General features: G+C 37.6%; 1 protein-coding gene and 1 long non-coding RNA gene across 7 annotated transcripts; one reads left to right on the forward strand and one right to left on the reverse strand.

The window, feature by feature from the left end:
- The first annotated feature begins 84 nt into the window (after positions 1–84).
- On the forward strand, positions 85–24,667 carry LOC111333839 (neuronal acetylcholine receptor subunit alpha-10). 6 transcript variants are annotated; one of them, XM_088757534.1, is made up of 7 exons: positions 5,029–5,409; positions 15,028–15,075; positions 18,230–18,328; positions 19,633–19,772; positions 21,017–21,061; positions 21,263–21,372; positions 21,912–24,667. In XM_088757534.1, exons 3-7 carry the CDS (start codon positions 18,253–18,255, stop codon positions 23,029–23,031), a joined length of 1,491 nt encoding a protein of 496 aa, XP_088613660.1. In that variant the 5' UTR covers positions 5,029–5,409; positions 15,028–15,075; positions 18,230–18,252; the 3' UTR covers positions 23,032–24,667. The 6 variants fall into 6 exon arrangements, with proteins under 6 accessions (XP_022795205.2, XP_088613660.1, XP_022795199.2 ...); XM_022939470.2 differs by lacking the exons at positions 5,029–5,409; positions 15,028–15,075 and adding an exon at positions 85–109; XM_022939464.2 differs by lacking the exon at positions 15,028–15,075.
- On the reverse strand, positions 7,464–9,526 carry LOC148732199 (uncharacterized). Its single transcript, XR_016000213.1, has 2 exons — positions 8,552–9,526; positions 7,464–8,404 (listed from the first exon to the last, which is right to left on the reverse strand). It is a non-coding gene; the product is annotated as an uncharacterized LOC148732199 (long non-coding RNA).
- Positions 24,668–25,345: the final 678 nt, after the last annotated feature.

A 25,345-nucleotide genomic window follows, 5' to 3' on the forward strand; every position in this document is an offset into this window, starting at 1 on the left:
AAGGGGCTGCGACTGAGTGAGGGGCACAAACTAATCCGATATAACACAGCAAAACCAACACTTTTAAGAGGCGTGACGAGAGTATTGAGAGCCACAGAGTGGAGTTCTGGTAAGAGCTCTAGGATCTATTTTAAATGCTCTTCTAAATATATCATCGACAACGAGTCGACGAAAACGACCCCTATGACCACATGATATTAAAAAAAACCTCGAAAAACTCCTTTGGGCAGGTAAGCAGTTTGATTCTCTGTAAACAAAACTGTACAGAGTACTATCTATGGTGTTAAACTTCTTTACTAGGGCAGTTAGAAGTTTTCTTTGATACAGATACCTCTCCTTATTAAAAGTGGATATTTGATCCGAGTCTCCGTAAATCCAAAGATTCAAGACAAAGGGAAAGGATTAACTGGACCGATGAAAAAAACCCGTAGTTTCAGTGGACTCTAATAAACGACGAGGAAAGAATTCTTCCCTTCTCATTCCCTCTTTGGGGGACCTCCTTACCAAACCGAAAAATTGAAAACACGATCATCTTCGAACAATTTCGTTTCATTTAAGCGCAGGAGGACGCCTATGTTTTCAATCAAACAGTCATCACGGAAAAATCTAATTACTGGAAGCCACAGTAACGATTTTCTCTATCCATTCCCTCTCGCTTATGATAAATTACTCTTGATAAGAAAACATAAAGAACATTCACCATTTTAAGACTAATTTAAGAAAGAGTACATTTCCCTTTCAAAACAGTTTTTATTTTACAGTTTTACTATTTCCTATTGCCTCTGACTTTCTTTGCTTTGTAAACGGAATTGTCTTTTCATCCCACATGGAATATTTCTTCAAATTATCTTCAGATTTAACTTGTAGAATTAAGAATTCTGGAACATTCAACCTTTATTCAAATACTTCCGGCTAAATTGTATTTTTGCTTCGATGCGAAGCTTAGATCAGCCTAATGATGAATTTCGAATGTGGCTACCATAATCAAAGATACGAATTCTACTTCTCTCGTAGACTCGGATCGATTAAACTCCGACAGCGTTCTAAAGTAACAGGCGAAGCTGCCATTTCGCCCCTTCTCGCCGAAGTCCGCTTAACAAACGTTTTCAGTAAGGCAATCACACTTTCACTTTGAAAAGGTTAAATCAACATTCCCAGTCCAGCAGTTATCAGCTCCATCCAAAAGCCACAAACAGCGCTTTAAGTCGAAGTGGTGCAACAATCAGCCTTTGCTGGGCTTCTATAAAAACAACCTTACGAATCAAGTGACGATGAAAATTAAGTTGTCCACGACCGAATAAACATATCAATTATTGTATTGCACTCACCACTTCTAAAGTCCAAATTGCACCCTTATCCTATTATAGGACTACCTATTGCGCCCAGTTTGAATTCAATCCCTGAGTCGTAACATCTGCGCTTTTGTTCAAAGAAATGCGAAACGACTAATATTAGGAAATAATATAGAATAAATTTAGTGAAGAAGTGTAATTACTTGATTGTTTTTTTCATTCAATGCGAATTCTTTCTTCCATAAAATTCCTATTAAATGCCTTCCCTAAATGAGTTTTCCTGGTGTTAAAGAAGAATAGATGTTGCAGCAAAACCACTTTGACCTTCGTTCCAGATCAGGAAGAGAAAAGTTATGGTAAAATGTTTCCGCCTCTTGGAAAAACCACCTTAGCTTCATGTTTTTTATCTGGATCTGATCAAATCGGACAGTCTTGGAGGGACTGTTTTATTCAAGTTATTTTTTTAATGTAGTTGAAAATCATCGTTAGCGGAAATAAAAACTTTCAAAGGTAATTTGCTTGGGAAGCAACCCCCCAAAATTTATAAATACACCATAGGGCCGGGAAACCAGGATTTCTTTGGAAAGAATAGATTGAAACAGATAACAAATGATATATAATTTCAACATTTCTGCTTGAATCTTCCAAGATGTGCAAATTGAGACATGTGATTTATACATCGTCTGAAAGTATTTACGCCAGTATGTTGAATGTAATGATACGTTTTCGAGAGACAGGCAGGAACAGAACTGTATGGCAACGTCCGTTAAACTTTAAAGTGTAAGTTTGTGCTTACTGGTTAGTTTGAAGAAGCACAAACTGAAATGATGTACACCGTTTTGGCACAATTTGCAGGGAACTCATTCACTTCCAGCTTAATATTTTGGCAATTTAAACATATGGCATTGAATAACACAAACTAATATCCCATTTCTTACCTGTTATGTCCCTGTGGCTCATAAAATGAAAAAAAGCGAGATCAATTGCATCTACGATAACCTTTTAGTTGCAATTATCCATAAGTTACCATAAGGTAACCAAATGTTTTCAGTAAGTTCCTCAGGTGGAATTGAAATCTGTAAAATGGAAGATCCACACGCAACTAAACCTGGACGATACTTATATTCATCGTGATTGTCGTAAAGAGAATTAGCTCACATTCTCCTCCTGTCACAGCAAATGAAAACCTCGGTACATATTGTAAAATTGTCTCTGCAATGGCCTTCATATGCGGTGGCTTTCCAGCGCAGTTGGTGTCTGAATGGCATTCGTTTTGGTATCTAAAGGGTCATGACTTAAAATAATGTTGAATCGTTTCCGAGTGATTTCGTCTCATCAAGGTGGACAAGTGAAGTTTTAAAGTAACGTAGACAGAAAATCTACCTTTCATGGATTTCTTTGCAAGTATAATCTTGTAAAACAGAAAGCTTACATTGGAGAACTTAGTTGAGGTGTTTTATAAACCGTTGCTTATTAGTTTCACAAACATTCTTACGGACTCACTGTAATGAGACTCATTGTAATGACCTCGTGACTTCCGTGGGTAATTTCAAATATACACATGGCTAAAAAAGTAGTTTAATATAATCTAATCAGAGTCTGTTCATTAACAAGTCATAAGTGCAAAAAAAGTCGATACAGAAAATTTTAAGAGAAAATAAAGTTAGACTTCCACGCATAAAAACCTCGCCGTAAGTTTATAAGATGATCTAACGAGCACAAAATCCCCAGATGTGACAAGAAATTTGCACCACTTTCTGTATGAGGGAAGTGACACTACATTTCGGTACACACTGTAAATCTCCCAGCATTATTGAAAACTGTTTAGAACTCACAACAAAAACTTCTAAGAGATGAAGTGAACACATCATGATTGAACTGAACTGTATATTTTTTGGCCGGTTTTTGAAAATTGGTTCCCTTTTCTCACCATGCCTCAGTTCTTTTAAGCGCAGTATGAGGAGAGTTCACTTCATTTCTAACTCTGAAATTCACAAGCACCGAGTCAGGGGACAGAATTACCAATGATAAATCATATCGCTGAGCTATACCTTGTGCACATGTACATGATCAGCAATTCAAAGAATTGGGCTAATCTTTGGTCTAACTGCGGAGGCTTACTTCAAATTCAAAAGCAGCGATTTAACGCCTTGATAACAAAAGCCGGTTGAAGACATTTTGTCTAGAGCTCAGATGCTTAGCTTGCATTTTTAGTCGCCTATCGCAATTAGGACAACACAAAAAACTGGCCGTTTATCTTCCTCATCGCATTAGTTACATCTCTTTCTACATACTCGACTGTAACCTTCGATATCAAGTGCATACTTAGAACATTTGTTTCGCAGTTTATCGCTGGGGCGACTTTGAAGACTTTCATCTTACAATTGACCAATTTGTTCACGAGGTAGAAAGTCCAACCAATCGATACATATCTCTCTCTTTTTTTATGTCACTACCGACTCAGAGGTAGTAGAGACTTAACAATTCAGTAAACTACCTATGAATGCGTGAGGAACACAAATGGTATCTCATAACAGGTGTGGCTAAGTTAGCGAGTTTTAGAAAGTTTCTTTGTCTTATTTGATCGAGTTATTAAATGAGTGATGGTTTATGCAACCATGACTTTTTAAAATTCCTTTCTAAATTAGATTGGCCCCAAATTGGAAAAGGTTAAACGGGCACATGTTAATTAATTGAGGCTCGTAGATGTACTATTTTGAACAGAAAATGTCGTCGGTGAGTATGCAGAAAATCGCCTTTTGTAAATTATGTTAAGAATCCGTCCCTGGTGCTCTGCACGTAAGAAACTGTTCTCAGTGTTTACGAGAAATGTACTACCTTAAAAAAAGAAAAAAATTGGGTCAAAACAATGTAGCCCATGGATGAAAAAGCAAAAAAGAAGTTAGCACTGAGTTCCACGCAATTGAGAACCTATTTTGATTGGGGAGGATGAAATCATCGCAGCTTGATCTTGCTAAGCCAAAATATGCCTCCTAAGGTTAACACCACTCTGGTTGGGTCTTAATCTGTTTTCTGCGATTAGATTAAAACCCAGCGGGCCATATTTCATTTACCACGATCGGACGGAAAGATTTTTGGCTATCTAAACAGGAACACTTCAATTATGCAAGAACCTCGACATGACCTTGTCCTACTCCTTCTTGTCTTCTACGGAATTTGTCATTAACTGGTCCGCCATTTGCTAAATCAATGCATTTTGGTTGGATCAGTTCAACGTCGTGTATATCCCGCTGGAGAATTAGGCTCTGCATCATTCCCTTTTTAATATTCAAGAATTTTTGGTTGCGGTAAATTTTCTTCTTCCTGTTTTCTGTAGACACGCATCCATCGCTTCTTTGCCAATTTCATGTAATTTCCGTTGTGGTTATGTAATTAATGTCGACTTGGAGTGATCTTCCCAAACATTTACGAATTCTAGTGTATAATTATATATATAATTTAAGTGACATGTTTAATTCCACACGAACTAAACGAAAAAGAATATAAAACATGCAAAAATAAGAGTAAATAGAAAATAAAGAATAAAAACGATGTTTGCAGAGATAGAACAAAGCAGTTATCGAACATGAGCGTGGGCCGTGATATTCATCTATCAAAATTATAAGGACAGAGTTCACAGTTGTTTATCTACAAGACTATACCATAAGGCTTTCCATGTTACATAATGCAGGACATACAAAGAGCGGTGAAAAAATGCACATGGGGGAAGCGCACGCCATTTCACTTCCTTCCCTCTTGGCCAAAAAAGGGGGTCATACGAACTTCTCCGTTATACTCTGCGGCTCATTATTGCACTAAGCTAGAAAATGAGGCTGAAGAAATAAGACGTCTTTGCCTAGATTTTCTGCATAATCCGCTCTGCGAACCACAATCTACAGAAATGATAACGTCTGACCGCTGTGATTACATCATCGGTAGCTAGCGTCCATACCTCGCATAGTTTCAAAAGAAAAGCGGCACTAGTTGACGCAGATCACGCAGACGTGTACACGCAGACAGGCAAAGCCTTGCAGAGTCAACAAGATAAGTACGCCTGGAAATTAGCACGGAAAAAGCCAGTTCAAGAAGAAGTTCGCTTTGGCCATTTAGGAGTGAGGTAAGTGCGTAATAGACTAAAACACAGCTCATCAGATAGCGTAGAGTGGTTTAAACTGTAACAGCAAAATTAACGCCCGTTTTGAAAATCTAGCTTGGACATATTGTTTGATGTATTTTCCCTGTTCGTTTTTCCAAGTATATTAACAAGAACAGAGAACTGAATATATAAATGGCAAATGTGTTCCTTGTTTTGGACGCTGTTCTGTCGTAACTGTATCAAGCAGTGTGGATAAGCAACCTTTGATTAGGATTAAGAAATGGTATTTTGTCGGCGTGCGTTAGCATGATCTCGGGCTTTCCACAATAAATATACCATTAAGAAAAACAATAGAGCTCACAAGAAAAAAAGAAAATGGATAGCTTTACTCTTCGGCACAAATCTTCGTCTTCGGCGTGTGTGGTTTGTATTCATAAGCATACTTAAATAAATATTTCATTTTGGGGCTCGTATTTTTCACCTAAGCCGTAAACAAAAATCAATTCTTGACGAAAGGGAACAAAGCTATCGCGTTTGAACTGAGATAATTTCAGGTTCGTGTCTGTTTGTTACGTGTGCGTGATCAACATGACTACAAAGTTGGAACATGCAATCATCTTTGCCGGAAATACCACTTCTGGTGAGAAGTCGAATGAGAGAATCTCTTTGGGTACAAATTCGGAAACTTTAAAGCGGCTTTTTCCGGGGGGATAAGTGGAGAGATTTCCCTGCAGGAATAGCGGCGATGAATGTCGACAATTTTGAGAGAAATTTTAAAAGTTATCTACATGAGTGTGACGTAAACCAATTTTCGGTACCTCTGAAAGGTTCCCTAGATGTAAGTTAGAACAAGTAAGAGAATTCTCGTGTATTTTGTTAATATACAGAGGGTAATATGAATTAAGACGAATTTCCAATGTTCCCTGCAAAGAGGGCATTTAGACATCAGATTCCAGAAATGTCTCTGTTAAAGCTGCAGTTTAGCTTAACGAGCTTACCTAATCGCTCTGACTCGCTATTAGGCGTCAATATCCGCAATTTCAAACTAGAGAATCACCCCTTGCTTTCTGTGGTGGAGCCCCCCCGGATTTAAATTTCAGACGTTGTACCGCTATCAGAGCTAATCGGATAATTTCTTGAACAAATGCCAGTGCGAGTAATAAAACCGAAAAAAATTCATTGATACCTGATAATAACACTTGCCATAACATATACACTATTTTTTCAGTTTCTGGGTTAGGGAACCGCTGCGAGATTCGAAAATTAAGGATCTGCCCTTGGTAACACGAGCGAACGGGATTTAAACCTCAAAAGATAAAAGGTTACATTGTCGTAAAAATTCTTTAAAGGTTCAGAGGTACCTCCACATTGTCAAATCATTTCCCCTCTTCACTTAACTGAGTGAATTATTGTAAGATTAAGGTCACCAGTGACTTAAATATCGTCTAAGCTTCTGTTTTGAGGTCATTTTGTAAATGCAAGAGGAATGAAAAACTCCAGAGTTCACAAGCGGCCCTCGTCAAAAAGAAATAGTTTAAACACCTTATGCGCACATGTTGGAGCAAAAAAATATTAAGTTGTATCAAACGACCTGTCCCTTCGTCGATGGAAACATAACATAAACTGTTGAGTGCAAACAGAGATAACGTTCTCATTAAACGACAACAATTTTCTCGCGTTATCAGTTATCAGACTTCATCGTAGACAACAGTGTTACTGCAGATTAATACTCGTGTTTCATTACCAATCGTTTTTAAAGAGTGAAGTAATCAGTCGTTCGGTGGCAAATTGCATTTCACTATTCTTTTGTCCGCTCCTAACGGGGAAATACCTCTCCAATTAACTTTGCTGTGGTCTGCACCTTTTTGTGGTTTAAAAAAGTTCCAAGGTAAACAGAAGTCCCTTTATAAAGAGGTCGGAGTCCACTTAACCAATTTCGATAACGTGATTAAGACCAACTCAGGAAGTCTAAGAATATACCACATCCGTTTAAAGGTTTCTTTTTGTTTATCAAAAAGCTCGCCTCTCTTGACTCCGACTGTGATTTTGCTGTTGAAATATTGGTTTACAAAACCTCCTCCTTCACCGGCCCCTTTATTCGCAGTAAGTAAAACTCTTCTCATGTTTAAGTTGTCCTGAAGTAAATAGCTCTCAAATGAACATAAAATTTAATCATAAGCGCAAGGGGGAACTGTCTTACTCACTACACGTTCTGTAATGTAAGCAAAGTCGAAATGAAAACTAACTAACAAACACATTGATAAAAATGACCTGAACAATTTTATGGTGACTTCAAAAAAGCTCTGAGTGCACGGAAATTCACAGGATTTGAGGACAAATTAACGTCCATTCAAACTGGGAGACAACTGGCTTTCATCAGTACCAAAGTAAGGTACGCATGCGTGTTTCACAACGCACATGACAACGTCACGTCCTTTACGTCATGAACGGAAATTTAATAACCTAATTTCAAAAATTAATTAATCTATTCTAAGTTCTTTCCACGCTTATCAACATAAACCAACATGTCGACCTCACGATGACATATCCTTTGGTGTGTACTTCTTTGTTTTGCGAGTTCCACGATGATTTGAGGTCTTCCGCAAAAAGTGAAGTGTCCCGACGGGCCACTCACACCATGTTCTTTCTCATGGAAATGCAGGAAATCAAACACCCACACACCTCCACCAACTGTTTACAGATATAGTACATTAAATCATAGAAAATCGTTGTCCGTTAGCCCGTCATGTTTCATTATCATCCTGAGCACATCCTGTATTGTACACCATTCGGTTAAGGTGAGGTGAACTGTCTACTAATGCTCTTATAAATGGCAGTCATTTGACATCTAAGCAGACGATCTATATCAGCGCTATCTATGACAAAACCGCAATGGAGACAAAAAGAGGTTATTGCACGAATTCCTTCACGGAGCTGAGTCACGTTTTCTGAAAAACGTCTTCCAGTCGGATTGAAACTGTTACTGAATAACACTTTGTTGAAAAAGGAAAAACAGCTGAGAGGTAAGAAACAATCAAACCGTTAAAACTGGAATAGATAAGGATGGATTTTAAAAAAGATTCAAAGATTCGGAATGAATTATCAAAGACGTCCAAAAATCTGCGAAGTCAGTCTTCCTAAATTTCGTGGGACAGGGAGTTACCTTTTATTCCTCTAAACAAGTCCCTCAATTTTGCAAAATGTATGCCTGAGGAGGCACTGATATGGCAGCTCTCATACACATCTCAGAAGTCGCGCGTCAAAATGCTAACTTCAGGCATTTTCTATTAATGATGTTATTTCAGACATCAATAAACATCTTTTGATCCAATTTTAATGCATCAAGTACGAATTGTCAAACAGATTTCTTGTTGCCGTGTGTCTGTTAAGAAGTACACCGCAGATGACGTCAGAATGTGGTAAAAACAATAGTGATCCACGAAGCGCAGCTCAGAAGTGCCTCTCTAATGTTCTTACCAAATCTTGACGTCTTCTGTGATCTATTTCGAACTATTTGTATTGTATGATAAAACAGCTAAACGTTTTTTAAAGATGACTTCATAGATCAATAATAGTTATAATAATATTTCATATAGTGCAAATTACATAAATGTATGCTCAAATGCGCTTCAATAGATCCAGTAGATCATAAGTTAGAACCAATCAAATTGCGTGTAGGATTCGGTTAATTATAATATAAAAAATAGTTCATAACAACTTCCCATCGAGGAAGTACATTGATATGGATTCAATCGCTAAGATTTATCAACAAATATCATACTGTTGGGCATCTTAAATATGGCCATTTTGGGAGTATTAAGTTCCAAAGGCAGGGATAGTCCTTGGGTAACTAGTAGCAAAATGTTTCAAACTACGTCATGGTGATTTTGGTTTCCTCAGCTGAGTTGATTTAGTAAATTGGCCACCGTAGAGTTTCAAAGCTGACGTTTCGAGCGTTGGCCCTTCGTCAGAGCGGTGTTACTCCCACCGACGCAGCAGCACCATCCCACAGTTTCTATAGAAACTCAGCCCCCTTTATTCATTCATACGTCATGGTGACCTCGCAGAAAATAGCTGGGTTTGTGTCTGGGTTTTTAAGAGTGCAAAAATATCATATTTATTTTATTGACAGGGGAAAAAGGTATAATGTAAAGAGGATTTTTAGAACCTGACTTTAGACGTTATCAGCTTAGTTAATTGGCTTCACGAGGACATTTTCATGCTAAGTGTTTCCGCAATTCTATCCACCTTCGAAAAACCTGAGTGCAAGAAAAATGCAAAAGCTTTTACTATTTTTATCACAAGCATAAATTTCCTGTTGCCTTTAACGTAAAGTAAATTGTTAGAGAGACGTTCATTTAAGTAATTTGCCCCGGGGCAAGGTTAACGGATATGCATTTCTATCAGTTGCAAGTTTAATTTTTGATAAAAAAATACAATCTCCACAATAAAACATGTAGAAGTACAGAACGTATTCACACGTAAAAAAAAAAAACTTTAAAGAAACTGTACAGCGGTTTTACATATTTCCAATCAAACAGGAGAACGGGGCTAGGACTTTCTGTGGCACTGAATTTTCACCTGCTCTCTATCAAGTAGCTAAAGAAATGAATATACAAAACTAATTCAGCGGCTTTAAGCAGTGGGAAGCCACAAGCTACAATCACGCGACTAGTACCACGTCATAAATCAAGTTAAACTTGCTCCTTTTTCGTGATAGAAGAGGTGAAATCAAATCCAGCTTATTTTGTTAAGAAGTCTTTCCCGGCTGTTCCTGCATATGCTGAAATACGTTGCCATAGTGCTGTCTTACTAAATACAATAGACAATGAGAAATTGTCAATCTGTAGATGAACACTAACACCAACATTTAGACACTGTTATGACGGCAACGGTTTTAATCGCTGGAGGTCTTTCACTTACCATAGGGAGCGTCAGCCAGTTACCATGAAAGTGTTTTAGTAAAAGCCAATCACGTAAAACACAATAAGAAATAATTTGCGTTATGAATGATTTCAGTGTAATCTGTGAGTTCCAAATTAACACCAATAGCGAAGTTTTAATTTCACCTCTGTGCTTGAGGTTTACTCGCCCATGACTTGGTTGAATTTTATTATCATTATTGTGCAAATTCGACGAAAGGTAAGTGTTTTCCATTCTGGAGGGAAAGTTTCTCATCCATGAAGTTGTTATTGACAACTTGACAGTATAAGTTGTGTTTTGTTTTCCACCAATTGTAAAGTTCCATAGTCCCATCAATTTTGCAGCTACATTCGACAATTTCGTAGAGTTGAAGTGAAATCATGTTTTGTAGTTGTCTCAACTGATTCTAGAGCTAACTAATTTATCAAGCTGCAGTTCTTTCGCGGTTACATTTTCTAAAAATGATTAGAAGCGGTGATCACGGATGAAGTTTAACATGTCTGACCTTTTTTTTAGACCTGTTTACTACCAAAAGCTTTGAATTTAAGGCAAAGCAATAGAAATACAACTATTAAATTGTAATACATCGTATTTAACACTTCGATCGAATATATTTGTACGAATTAAATACGAAACAACCAATAGTGTTTCGTTGTATCATGGTGGATTCCAAAATAGTTGAAAGTGAAACGATTTCGGAAATGAAAAGCTATTTTACAATGTTTTAAACAGTTACAAGCGTTTTAAATTGGGTCCGCAGACACTTGTTATTTGTACACAGGATGGAGCACACAGCATAGTTTTCACGATGGTTCACGGTTTGATCGAAATTTAATTTAATTTTGAGGTGTTTCACGACTCGAATCGATAGACATCTCGAAAACGGCAGGTTATCTTTGGTCTTATCACCTAGCAACGTCTTTCGACAGAAACTGCGATGTGATCAACTTAATTGACAAAACATTTTAAAGTAAAACTTTGCAAAGAAAAAAATAGTAATCCCATTTTTAAAGCGTCATTCATGTAATCATCTTAACAGCGATAGCCAGCTAAAAGTCGACACAAATTTAGTATCGATCTCGTAATCTCACAAGGTATTTATTAAGAGGAGAGCCGTTGGCGAAATATTATATATATGATGATATATGTTCGACACAAGCTGTGGGTGTAGAATCAAATTCTTCGCTGCGGGCAAAGGGCGCTCACTGACGTCCACTATAGTAATCGTTTAAAAAGCTTACACCTGTGCAACGGTTTTTTGTATAAATCATGAAACCTGCTCAGATGATGCTGGAAACAAGAAATTGTAAAACTAATTTAAAGCACTTAAAAAATCACGCCGGCATATCGACTATGTATAAATCATTATACTTATCCCTTTCAAATTTTCTCGCTTGTTTGTTTGCTTATTTCAAATTCGTCAGGAGAAAATTGAACTGGAAGTACATAAAATACGAAGCAACATGTAGCTGGTTTTAATTCAATAGATTAAACCATCATTTTAATCCATCACTTGTGAATGTGAGTGTATAGGTCAACTAGTTGGTTAAAAAATTAGGAAAGAAAAAAAAACAGAAAAAAATAGATGTAAAAGAGGAAAACAATAAAAAACGTAAAAATATAACGGAACCGAACACATTACAAAACGAAGAAAGGAAATTGAACTAAAATTAGAAATGAATGCATTGACAAATAAGTGAAAGAGGCAGTTTCACGAGGCACATCTAGTTTATCTTCATCACGATAGTCATTGCAAAACTAACTTGCAGCACTGTGCTAGGGTAACAAACAGCGGGTCATCTTACGTGTGCTGGCCAGCCCTTAATTGGGAGTGTACCACAAGATATTATGTGGGTGTTTTCTTTGACGGGGAGTAGGAAAGGGGGGGAGGGGTGGGGGAATGATTGTACTGGTATTTAGATACTATTACGAAAGCTGATTTAGCGAATGGTCACCCGTTCAGATACCGTCATCTATAAACTCTATATGCCAAAATAAGCAAGATTATTTTTTTCCTGAACACACCGTCACAATCCATTTCATATGCATATAGCCACCGGATCGTCCTCCCACGAATGAGTTAATTTTGGTTCTGTTGCGCCCGAATACCATATAATTGCGAAATAACTTGCGTCATACGACTCATTTCCTCTGCATTGTCCCTTCGCCAAAAAAAAAAATATACACAAATGAAGAAGCTGAAACTTTCAGTGTATCATGGTTTTGGCTGGAGGTGCAATTTCGAATTTTCTAGACAAGTACATTGAAGAATCACTGCTGACATGATTACAAGTTCGCCAGAGAAGTGACGTTTATGCGTACATACCTCCGGTAAGGAAAATGATCCCAGGGCACGAACAAACTTTAATCTCTCTCCATGCTATATTTAAATATTTATTTTCTTGAAAAGACAACAAAGACAAATTACCTGTTTAATCGTACTAAAAGTACTCCGATTGTCTCGTTTAATATTCTTAAAACGTAGGTACTAATCTCGAGGAAGAAGGGATTTTATAGAACCAACGTCATTAATCATTTTTCCATCCCACTCAGACAAAGCATGAACTTAACCTTCGTTGGTGGATTTTCATAAAACTGATCCACTGAACCACAACTGAAATATATAACAAGAACCAAGGGAGTAAAATTAACAGCACCAAAGAAAACGGCCGATGTGATTTCGATATCTCATGAATTGTATGAAAGAAAAACGACGAGAGTCAATTTCAGAAATCTGCCTGTCTTTGTGCAAAATATAAACATGATGATGCCCACAAGTGACCAAGAAGTAATTTCGCTTTGGATAATCATATGTGGCCGGGCAAGCAGGCAATGAAAGTTGACAACATTCGACACAGAGGGATGCTGTTTCGGTTAAAATCAAACTTTCAAGAATAAGATTGAAAGATGTATAGCAGTGTAAGCTATCTTGGGAAGCCGGGAAACGTTTAACTAGGTCGACTTTTGTGATGTCTAGTGATTTCGAATATTTCTTCTGTTCAAACTATCATTTCTTGACTCTCAAGTCGTATCACTATATACAGAAATAAATCAGTAATAGATAAATTTAGCAATATTAAGACGACCCCTCTTTATCAAATCATGGTGTTTTCAATTTGGGCAACCTTATATAAACATTGCAAGATATACTATTGAATAATTGGCAGGTTGAAGATCTGATTGAAACACTTATTGGTGGCTTTTGATGGTGTTATCAACCAAGGGTTGGTCTGTTGTAGCAAGCCAGAAGATCATTAAAAAGACATAATGACAATTAAGGAAGCGGGAGAAAAAAGCCTTCACGTTGTTGTCAATAGTGCTCATGCTGTTTACTGAAAATGCTAAAAGATGAAACGGTGTTAATTGGATTTTCCGATTTTCCTACAGCAAACATCCTCCTTCGAAACTGTCCAGCGAAATTTCGCCCCTTTTTGAGTTGTGCATTTTTAATCTAAGACATCGTTAAGATTCATCATGAGTTTTATATTTTAGTAAATGTTGAATTTTTGGAAGGAATAATCATTCTAAAGGAATTATCTCCTGTTCGTGCATATTTGGCACTTAGTTGGAATCCGTCAAACCGCGTTAGTCATGTTGTGAAAAAAGTCGCCGTGAGAATTGTTATGAATTCTTTATTGACAAAACTAGCCATATATATTTTAAACAACATTTCTAAAGAAAGTGACAGAATTCCCGGGAGACAGCTATTACTGAGTAATTAGAGTTTTCATTTTTTTCAACTTCTCTAACCATAGTCCTTTTCCAATGATAACATAGCTTCTTATTTTTCCTCAAGTAAATTAAAGTAACTTTAAATCCCATCACACACTATTCACGGGTGATTTTCCTGAATGTCTAATTTCGTTTTCAATAAAACGCGCATCTGCTCTGGATATCTCGAGAACATAAACCAATTTTTGATTCAAAGCCACCGATATTTGCATGAGGTTCACGTACTGAGTGTTTTAATTAATAAATCATTGTAAACAAGAGATTAAGATATCTCAAGAAATAGTGGGCATGACTATAATCAATGAAAACTCATACAATTTCCCTGTAATGTAATTGCTATGACATACTGGAAAAAAATATTCGATAATTTCCGCTCGGATTTCGTGTTTTTCTTTCTTCTTAATGATTCGTGCACTTAAATGTACTATATCCATAGGGATATGAAAGCTTGTGTTTAAATTAATACCTTTATCTCGTCCATATTTACTTTCAAGGTGCCCAAAATACTTGCGCAATATATTTCTATTTGAAGTATCGTATGGAGAATACGATTTGAAAATTGTATCATTCTGACTGATATGGTCTCATTGATAGAATGTTTTCGCCAATCTAAACCTCGGGGTTTGAGATCCGCCTTCAGGGCCAAACATTAAATTTTAGGATATGTCTCCTCCAAAATTGTTTTTATTATACAAGTGATTTTTACCAAATGTAAAAATAACCCTGGCAACGTGCAACGTAATTAGCATTTTCCCAAGTTCCATTTGGTGTTTATTGGCCAAACAAACAGACAAGCATTTGCAGAAACGTAACGAACGTATCATTCGACTCTGGAAAAGAAGGCTTGGCTCGGTCATGTTTTACCCTTCAGTCAAACCACAACTGTTCACCTTGTTAAAGGCTGGCTGAAATTGTGCGATTCACTTCTGACATTCTTCATTTAGTTAAACCAAAATAACTCAACGCTGTGACTCATTATCACAGGAAGAGCTTGGTATACAAGTCCGAGGCGAATACCAACAAGGTTAGCAGGTTAGTAGAAAAGCAAGTAATTCTAGCTGTAACAGATACGTTCTAAGTTTGTTAGCAGCTTTGTGTATTCCGCAATATCTTCAGGTCGAGAATCCTGACCAGAAGCTTTTTTTAAACAACAAATGAAAAATCGCTCTTTTCTAATCGGTTTGGAAGGCTAGCTGTGTTTTAATGTAGCAGCGAACATGGGAGTCTACGCGGGGTGCTATGGTGTATATGAAAATAACATCAAGTACAGTCGAGAGAAGCGAGTAGACGTACTTTAATTATGGAAAATAGACCTTGACAAAGCTGATCCAATGAAGGCAATTTTTTTTTCCAAAGCAAAACTTATTCAATTAGAGAATATTATAATATGGAAGCAAAGTTCTTTCAAGTCGAAATTCAGATCACCAGCTAAAAAAGTATGGCGGTAGTTGCTGGTCGAGTTTTCAATTGGAGGCTAATGAGCTGAATGGATATCTTTGTGCGAAAAAAAAAAAGTCTGACGAGGAAAACTCAGAAATCTTCTAGAAATTGAATTCCCTTAGGTCAGTGAATTAAAAAAAAGCGATTTTGAAATTTCTTTGAATTTTGATAGAGATCTAAATCGAGAATGAATCAGTTTAGCTTGTCAATCATTTCCGAAAGCGTAAAAAATTACACAGACTTCAGTTGAATAATAAGTTCATAAGCTTATTCTTTTCGTCCGTCAACTAGCCTTTAAGCAGAATACAGATGGATCACATTTTTTCTCGTATTTGTGAGGAAGTTCGTCCCGACTTACGCGTTTCTGTTTGACCGAAGCCATCAAATACGGAATGTAATAAAGACAGCGGACTTTTAATAGCGTCTTTTGACAGGAGATACTTGAGTTTCCTCAACTTAAAACCCAAAGGATTTTCAATGGAAATTTAGCCAGATTAAGCCTATTATTCATTTTTTAAAACTACTTCTTTTTTTAATACACAACACAATTCAAAACTCTAGACGCATTTGGCTCGAAAACTCAATTTAAGCCTTAAGTGTTACAGGGACAAAAACGAGTTTCCATGTACGGCTGACCAAGTAACATCATTCCCCATAACGAACTTAGAAAAGCTCAGCAATTAAACAAAAAAACACAAGCGGTGTGTCAAAAAGAATAGTAAAAAAGCTAGTCACATTTCATTTGCAGAGGTTGAGTCGTCAGTAAGTCAGTTTACGTTGTGGTCTGCAAATTCATTTTGGTGGACGTGTTCAGCTGTTTCGCATGATTTCCATGTACATTTAACAATTATTCCACGAGCGCGCGTTGGACATGAGATGATAGATAGCCAACGAGGCGCGTAGCGCTGAGTTGGCTATAATCATACCATATCCAACAAGCGCGAGTGGAATAATTGTTTTATTAAAAAAAAACGCCTCCAAGATATTAGACCAACCTTCTCGACTTTATTTTGTAAGAAGAAACCGGATGTTGCAATGTACAGATATACATTATGGTATATTGGCTCATATACCATAATGGCCAAGCCAATAAAAAGTCTTGAATTGCATTATCCTATGATCCAGTTTTTAATAATCAATGTTATCAGATAATGTAAGAAAAAGGGAGACAACTGCACAAGAACTGGTCCCAACCACTAATAGCGATGATGTTATCTATCGTAAACTCTATCAGCCAAGCTCCGGTGTTCTGTTTGCTACACACTCAAAGATGTCCAAATATCCTTGTGGTGACCAATTTAGAGATAATAATTTTTTTTTTCGCTTCGATGTGAAGAGGTAACCCAAGCACGATACATGCTCGAGTGCCAAATTCAGAAGAAAGGGAACATAGGCAATTTCTAGTTAATGAATTTAGTTTACCATTCTAAGTTAAAGAATCTCTTAAAAGGATTTTTGCGTTCTGTACGAACTGAATTTGAACAAATGTTCGGTGCAAAGTTCTTTCCGGCCTCAGTGCATCTAATTATAGTCAGCAAATAAATCAGCCTTGCACATTTACTTGAATGCTTTAATAACATTCAATTGACGGCGCAGTGTAAGCCTTACAAAATCAAAGCAATTAGTGAAACGCTATAAAGCCTAGTAACAAGGAGCTCCTCTCAAAACAATAGTAGCAACTGATATACAGTAAATAGTGAAAATTCAATGGGATCCACGGCTTGCACAGAATGTGAACACCACTTCTTTGGTCTTGGTAACAATGCAAAAGCCTCAGAGAGACGCTGAGACATTACGTAATCGCGCCTATGAAATCTGGTAGCGAGCCTGGATCCAACAGAGATTGTTATACCTACATGATATAGGCTGGACTTGAAAGGTATATTAGAGGAGGTCCGCGGGCTACCCCGATAGAAAGCAACTGCATTTTAATTTACAAGACGCCCAAGCCATGATCCATTGAAAATAGATTATGGAAACAAAAGCCATTGGCAACGGCACTGCGACCGACAAAAGGGTCATTTCATTACGGTTGAGCTCGACTCCCAACCAATAATTATTTACCATGAAATAAGTGTCGCTATTCACTTCGACCCACTGAATCTTTTCCTGTTTAGTGTTTTATAATAAGTTGGTTTCCAATTTAGACTGAAGTATGAGGTACACTGTAAACAGTTCATATTCAAACTTAATCTCCATAAACAACGCTCAGCGAATTGACTAGTTTACGTTAAATCATCGACTTGTTTAAAAAAAAGAAACCACGTTCTGCACACGTTTTTGTACACTTGAACACGCAAAGGATGACTGATGCGGAATTTCTAGACTGTTGATGTTATTGCATTTCTGTGATAAGGGCAAATTGTAGACAAATTCACTGCAATGTTCTGACGTCTTAAAGCCTACAGTTACATCTTTACGGTAACCCATCATCCAGATGCGATAATGACGGTGATTTAAATACCGTTTACGCCTCCCCTACATACCTTTATTAATTAGTATTTAGCGAACCGTCGCAAATTCTGCTCATTTCTTTTTAATTTCCGCCCAATTTTTGACGTAATATTCAAAAGGACTCCACCAATCTTAGATGAGACGACTGATATTTGTTTGTAGCGTTGTCTTTAAGAGATTCAAGTGATATTCGTGTCATTTCTACATATCCTAAAGTATTTGAGCAACCACGCATGACACCACGACTAAAGTACCTTTGCGTTTCAATTCTTATGTGCTCCATGTTTTGCAGACAGCTCTGAAGCACCCCTGGCGATGGATGTCACCTTGAGAAAGCTGTATTTGGGACTGTTATTGATCTTAGAAGCAATTGACAGTGGTTGTGCTCAAGGTAAACAAAGTTGTTTGTTGTATCATTTCTTTCTCTCAACCATAGAGAATAAGCACTGCGTTTAATTGTCCTTCTTTCTATGCACTCCGCGTGCGTACGTTTATTTTACATGTCTTAATCCGTTATAAACGTCAACTTTAAAGCCAGGATACAAAATTAATAGTGATCAATAACCTATCGAGGAAAAGGCTGTTTTTCAGTGTTCCTGTTGTACCTGTCAAGTTACATTAACTAGTCAGTTCAGCAATTTCAATAGCAGCCACCAACTACGAAGAGATAACTGAAACTGATAGAGGTTGAAAATTAAACAAACCAGCTGCGTCCAACGCTAGCTAAAAAGAGCAAAGTGTATTTTGGTAGACAGAACTAATTCCCGTCTTTTCACGTGGCCAAAGCGGAAAAAAGCGGGAAGAGACTCTTATCTAATAAGCTAATATCTGCAATGGCTCTAAAATGATCTGCGTTCCCCCCAGGACTTAGACTTAAAGTCTTGGAAACCCGGTAAATTGTGGCATTCGGTGTCACATGGTGTAAGTTAACTCAACTTAATTTATTACTTTTGACTAAACTGTTGTTCAACATTTGATAGTGGAGCTATCCGTTCCGGTTTCGTTCAACCAGATTATTTGAACTTGATACAATGAACGTTTGAGTGTGCCAAAAGTCAAAAGGAAAAGTCGTCATGACCAGAAGAAGCGTAATGACATATTCTCGAGGGATGAAATCGCCATGAAGCTTTACCAACTATCAACGCCACTCATTTAATTATCTCGTTAATGACATGTTCTAAATGTCAGTGTTTCTATACACACGCTTATTGGTTCTCGTTTCACCTGCTGGCCTAACTTGTCCTTATAATAGCTGTTTAAGTTCTGAATGTACTGACAATAATGTAAGTTGACCCTCTTTATGTGTCAGCAAACAGCCGCGCGGTAATATAATTGTCGAGAGAGTGCAGAAGACCAAAAACTAACATTTGCATTCAATATTCTTACATGCAAGAGAGAGCAAAAATTGTTTATCAAAAATGTTCAAAGAAACTGCTCTCGAGAGAGTGAAACCGTGTTCACGATGTTGTGACTCTACAAGACTTGTTTCTTGAATCTTCTTTTCATGATTTCAAGACATTCTGGATTAGTATTTCGCGATGCTGGTTCACCCACCCACTGACTGAGAAATAAGAGATACCACCTAAAATATCTCTACTTTACCGAAACAATGAGAGTTTTAATACCCTCGGATCACAGACTCACAACTACTGGCCTAACAGCATTGTCTACGTATTACTTTTTAAATATCTCTAGGAAACCACGCAAAGGATTACGAGCATATGTTGATGCGAGACCTTTTCAGAGACTACAACAAGGACTCCCGCCCCGTGTTCAACAAAAGCGCAGCAGTAAATGTGGAGTTAGATGTGGCTTTTAGCCAGCTTGTCGAGTTGGTAAGAACGAGTAAACACTTTAGCTTTCGAGCTCTTATAAAAATATCTCATCAGCTAAATAGGCCTTTTTGCCAGATGGACAAGCATATACATCGTAAAGCCGACATGATTTCATCATTGTTAGCAGAGAATGACCCACAAATTAGCAACGACAAATGCTTTACCCTCTGCTGGGATCTTTGAAAAGTGAAGCGACAGATTGTCAAAAGTTATTAGCAACAGTGAGCATTAAACAATCGTCTTAAACAAATTTACACCACAATGAAAACGATGGAATTCTTTGAAGAAACAATGTCTATTATGTTGTCAGCTTTAATGAAAATACCAAGGATAGCAGCGATTTTATTGTTGTAAATGACAGCACTCTAGACGTATCATAATTAATTCATTACTAAGAAAGCAAAAAAGACTGCAAAACAACATGCACCTGTTACTTAATTGCACAAACATCGCTGTTAGAAATTTCAGTGACAGTTAAGTAGGCTATAGATACGCGAATGGCTCCTGGAATTCTCCGCTACCACGTGCCTAACTAACCCCTCGGAAGCTTTTTTAACGGACCTTACAAATTAGGTGATTTATGTTTAGTTTTGTTTTGGGTGATGAAGCGTCGTATTTGTGGTAATTTACAGAAGTGATCCGAAGTTGACAAATGAATGATGATTTCTAGACCTCCCACCGTGGTTTGTTATCAAGTCCTCCGCAAACAACACCACAACGATTGCAAAGGCTTGATGAATTTCATATCTCAAACATCCATCTCGAGAAGAATGATGAAGGGAAAATAATTAAAACATCACATGCCGAAATGGTCTACCACAGGAATTTCATTAAGATGGGGACTTAACTACTGAATCTGAAATTTGCTCTGAGAAAAAATGCCAAAAGTGTTCGAAGCCACAATCGATTTTCGATGACGCTAAGTAAATCGAAACACCAAAAAATAGCCGACATACCTGTGTGCGTGAATCTGCAGAGTGTAATTTATAACTACACCAAAAGCAAAGATTACGTAACGCCTAAGATCGCTGTGAATCACTTGTTCTCAATCAAAAACCTAAAGTACAAATGTTTCTCCAAACTTTCTTTCTCACTGAAATATCGGGAAATATCTAGACCTCAAAGTGAGGAAACTGGATGTTAAATATTCTTTCCTTAGCTAGAAAAAGTAATGTGAATAAGACAATCATAGGTATGGCTAAAATCGCTAAGAAATCGTATTTTGCTGTATTTATTTATACCAGGACGGCAAGGATCAAATATTGTCAAGCAAGATATGGATTCGCCAGGTAAACTTCATCCACTTCCTGAAATGTCTTGTTAAACATGGTATTCCCCAGGATACACTAACAGTTTTTGTGTAGATGGCGTGGTGCCCGTTGATGAAATGATTATGTTATCATAAAAATTGGGGGTTGGACCCTACTTTTTCTGCTATCAATTGCTTGATTAATAGTTCATTCTTGATGCTTTATACTTGAATTCTTTAGATATGGAAAAATCCTTTCCTTTCATGGAAGCAAGAAAAATACAACAACATCAGTGTTATCAATGTAGATCCAAAGTTGGTTTGGAAGCCAGATCTTGTCTTATACAACAAGTAAGTACGCAGCCAAGTGCCAACCGTAATTGGGCAGTGTACTTTGTCATTTTACTCTTTTCGACAGAGGTTAAGTTGACCATAGGTACATACATTAGACTTAGGAGAGAAAGTGCAATCGGAAACATAATCCACTTTGATCGATAAACCTGCGCCAATCTATCTTTCTGACAACTTGAATTTACTGCTTAACAGTAGTGGTTAACAAACGTTCATTTATAGGAAACCATTTTTCAAATAGCCCATTTCCGAATTACCTTCGGTCTCCTTTTCAAAGCGAGGCCTCGTGCACAACCTATCATATAATAATAAGTTTTCCTTCTCATGCAAATTAAACTTATTTTCATAAGAACTGATGAGCATCAGGCCTCGTTTTGAAAAGAGACCAAAGGGTAATCGGAAATGGCCGATTCCCCTTTCCATTTAATCTCAGTTCAAACCTCTCAAAATAGTAGAGTTTTTTTGGCGGGAATAGGGCACAATAACATAGAGCTTACACATTGCCTTGGAAAAAAGTTTGAAATTTTTTTTTTCCTCAGCATTGGTATTGGCCAGACGGGAGCGATATATAACTTTGACACAAAAGTAGTCATAGAGAGCGACGGAACTCACTATTGGTATGCCCCAACTGAGATCAAAAGCATCTGTAAAATCGACATCACCTTCTTTCCATTTGATGAGCAAAAATGTCCACTCACCTTTGGATCTTGGACCTACACAGGAGTTCATTTGAATCTAACGAATAAGGCACCAACGGCAGATCTAAGCAAGTACACGATCAGCGGCGAATGGGAATTAATCGCTATGCCATCAAAACGCAACGTCGTTAAGTACAGTTGCTGCCCAGACCCCTATATTGACGTTACGTACAAGGTTCACGTTCGTCGCAAGGTGCTCTTCTACCTAACTAATCTGATCTTGCCTTGTGTTGTACTTGCAGTGCTAACAGTGTTCTCGTTTAGCCTGCCGCCCGAGTCAGGCGAGAGGATTTCCCTCGTCATAACTATTCTCCTTGGTCTTACAGTGTTCATGTTGGTGTTCACAGAGAACGTTCCCCGCACTTCAGAAGTGATTCCGCTGATTGTGAAGTACGCTTTTACAGTCATGTGCGAGGTTTCGTTCGCCCTGCTAATCACGTGTTTTATCGTCAGGATTTACCACAAAGATCCTGGCAAACCCATGCCGGCATTCTATCGTTATATCACTTACAAGTTGCTAGCGCCAGTCCTTAGAATGCAGCCTGTTCCGGCAGGGCACCATGATAGACGACACTGCAAGGAGCATCTCGAGCGAACGAAGCACAGCCGCTTTCGTCGCAGCAAACCTTATGCTTACATCAGCAAACTGTTCGGCAACTACCCCAAAGAGACCAGCTGTCGATTGGAGCTAGATAAGCATGGGGACGAGATCACTGACATCAGCTCGGGAATTTCGAGGCAGTCAGACCCAATGAAATGTCCTTCGTTAGATAAACTAGAAGACATAACATTCGGTTTGCACGCCATCATCGATCACCTAAAAGACATTAAAGCCAATGAGTTTAACAAGAATGACTGGCATTTCGCGGCAAGAGTGCTGGACACTTTTTTCTTTTGGGTATTACTTATAGCATTTGCAATATCAACAACTATGTTTTACTTCTCAATTCCATCATCCTAGTGCCTAAACGCTGATAATTAAACGTACCTTGCAAACCATTTGAAATGGTTGTAAACGGATCCATCGATGATTGTCAGCTCCGTAGAGTTTGATATGATATCTTCAAGAAGAGACAATGATACCAATGAAAACGTGGACAGCCTATAACCTTGAAGAAAGGGTGCTATTAGCCTATTAGCAGCGTGACAAAGTTTGTAAACTTTTCCACTTATAAGATCTCATTATCACTTCTGAGTACGGTCTGCCACAACTTGATTACAATTTTAGCTCTAAGAAGTTGGTGTTAGGGGCTGACCACCTAACTTTTGAGGGAGGGGGATGGGTGATTTTGAAAAAAAACATTTCCTGCACGCGCTTGTTGGAAGAAAAAAATTGCATGCAGCCCAAATGTAACAGAAAAAATGTACCAAAAAATCGGAAAAAAATATCCTGCACAGCAGATTGCTAGAAAAAAAATTTCTTGATGACCAGAAATCACCCACCACCCCCCTCAAAAGTTAGATGGTCGGCCCCTTAAAAGCTTTTGGTGTTGAAACCGTTATCACCTTTCTGCCCGAAAATGCATTGAAATTTCAAAGAGAAAGTCCTCTCTGGTCACACCTGGCAGTGAAAGTCTTAAGGAGCAATGTTGCTATATTTTATACTCTCAAGGAAAATAAAAAATATCATAAGGGAAAGATAGCGAAAAAATCGAGGAAATAATAAACCAAGGGTGTACAAGAATGGTAAAGATTAAAACAGCTTGCTCATGATAAAACTGCAAAATTAAGGCGAAACACAAAACCGTGATTTGACTCCGTTGACGATATGAGAGAGTTAATAATGAAGTGGCATCTTTAGAAGCCATAAGCAGCCTCTTAAACACGGCTTAGGCTACAGATTTAAATTTATAACGAGTAGGACAATGTAGATGGGGTACATTGTAATCGAGTGCTTGATGCTAAAAGGCTTAATGCAGTGTATAGAAAGTAGTAATTTGGGACACTTTTCAAGTTGATGCCAAGGTCATAGTTAGAGGATAGCATTAAAATATGTTTATCAGAGATTTTTTTTAAAAGCTTGCGGCACAAAAAACAACACGTTTTAGAAGGTTGTAAATAGCATATTGAACACATAAGAGCAAGTTTTCGACTGAGTGTCCTTGAACCAAAGTGATAGCCATCTCAACAACCAATCACTATTAGGGAAAAAGGAACCAATGGGAACTCAAAGTAAAGACGAGCAAACTTCCCGAAGCGCTGGAAAAGGCGAGTACCCAAGTCACGATTGGTTTTCGTTTTGTATCTACCTTGTTGAGAGGGTGGCGTTAATTTCTAGAACTATAAAAGGGCTAAACAAACCAAAACCAGTGCAGTCTCGCTGATTGCTTTCGACACTCAACTGAAAAATTGCTCTATACGTGCAAAATGCAAAGAGATTCTTCGTTCCCTTACAAAGGACATGTATAGCTACGCCAAACACGACTGATCAGTTTAAACTGACCATTGAATCAATTAACCAGATACAAATGTTAGTAATTTTATGAAAACGACTACAATCCCATATAATTCAGTGTATTTTTAAGTTGTAATTTTTCTAGTGATCGAGTTGTTGTTTTTGATAATATCTTGTCGTTATAAAATACATGTTTGGAAGGGCCGGCGTGTGCTTACTATGTCAATGGACTTAAAAAGAATTGAACAAAACTGAGTTAAGCATTGACAAGAACTGATAACTTGTATCAGCATCAGAGCTCGATTACAATGTCGCCACCAGATGTCACCAAGCGGTCAACTTGGTTGAGCACGGCGGTAATAGCCACTTTGAAAAAAGTGTTTTTAGGTGAAAACACAGCTGGTTTTAATGGACAGAATTCTCTTCTTACAAGGACTTTTGATATTGACCAGATAGCGCAGCAGTGAAAATGCCTGATCATCCACAAGAATGCAAGCAAATGCATTTTTATTTAGTGGTCATTCTTTGGTCTTTTAATACTAATCTGTGAATTAATGGGCTTTCTCGTTAATCCTAAATTTCTATAATTCCGCCTCAAATCTTCTATACACTCCAGATATTGATTCACATCCAGGAAACATTCATGACCCATAAAGAGAATTATTTTACGGAGGTGCGGATCCGTTGGTAAAGTGACCACTGAAAAGAATGCTCAAAGTTTGTGTTACGAACTTTTACGATCAGCTACAAATAAATTTCGTCTCGTTGCCTTAAAGTCCTCGCTAAATTTTGCCATTTTTGATTAAGTCGCCTCATTAACCTTAATTTTTCATTTTAGCTTTTCTTTAGACTCTCTTCTCTCACTGAAAAAAAAAGCATT

Source organism: Stylophora pistillata, chromosome 4, assembly GCF_964205215.1.
Source record: "Stylophora pistillata chromosome 4, jaStyPist1.2, whole genome shotgun sequence".
NCBI lineage: Eukaryota > Metazoa > Cnidaria > Anthozoa > Scleractinia > Pocilloporidae > Stylophora > Stylophora pistillata.

Coding starts and splice junctions, on each gene's coding strand:
- LOC111333839 (XM_022939470.2), top strand. CDS start 18,253: ATGGATGTCACCTTGAGAAAGCTGTATTTGGGACTGTTATTGATCTTA. Junction 19,773..21,016: donor TTAGCCAGCTTGTCGAGTTG/GTAAGAACGAGT, acceptor TATTTATACCAG/GACGGCAAGGATCAAATATT. Junction 21,062..21,262: donor GCAAGATATGGATTCGCCAG/GTAAACTTCATC, acceptor TGAATTCTTTAG/ATATGGAAAAATCCTTTCCT.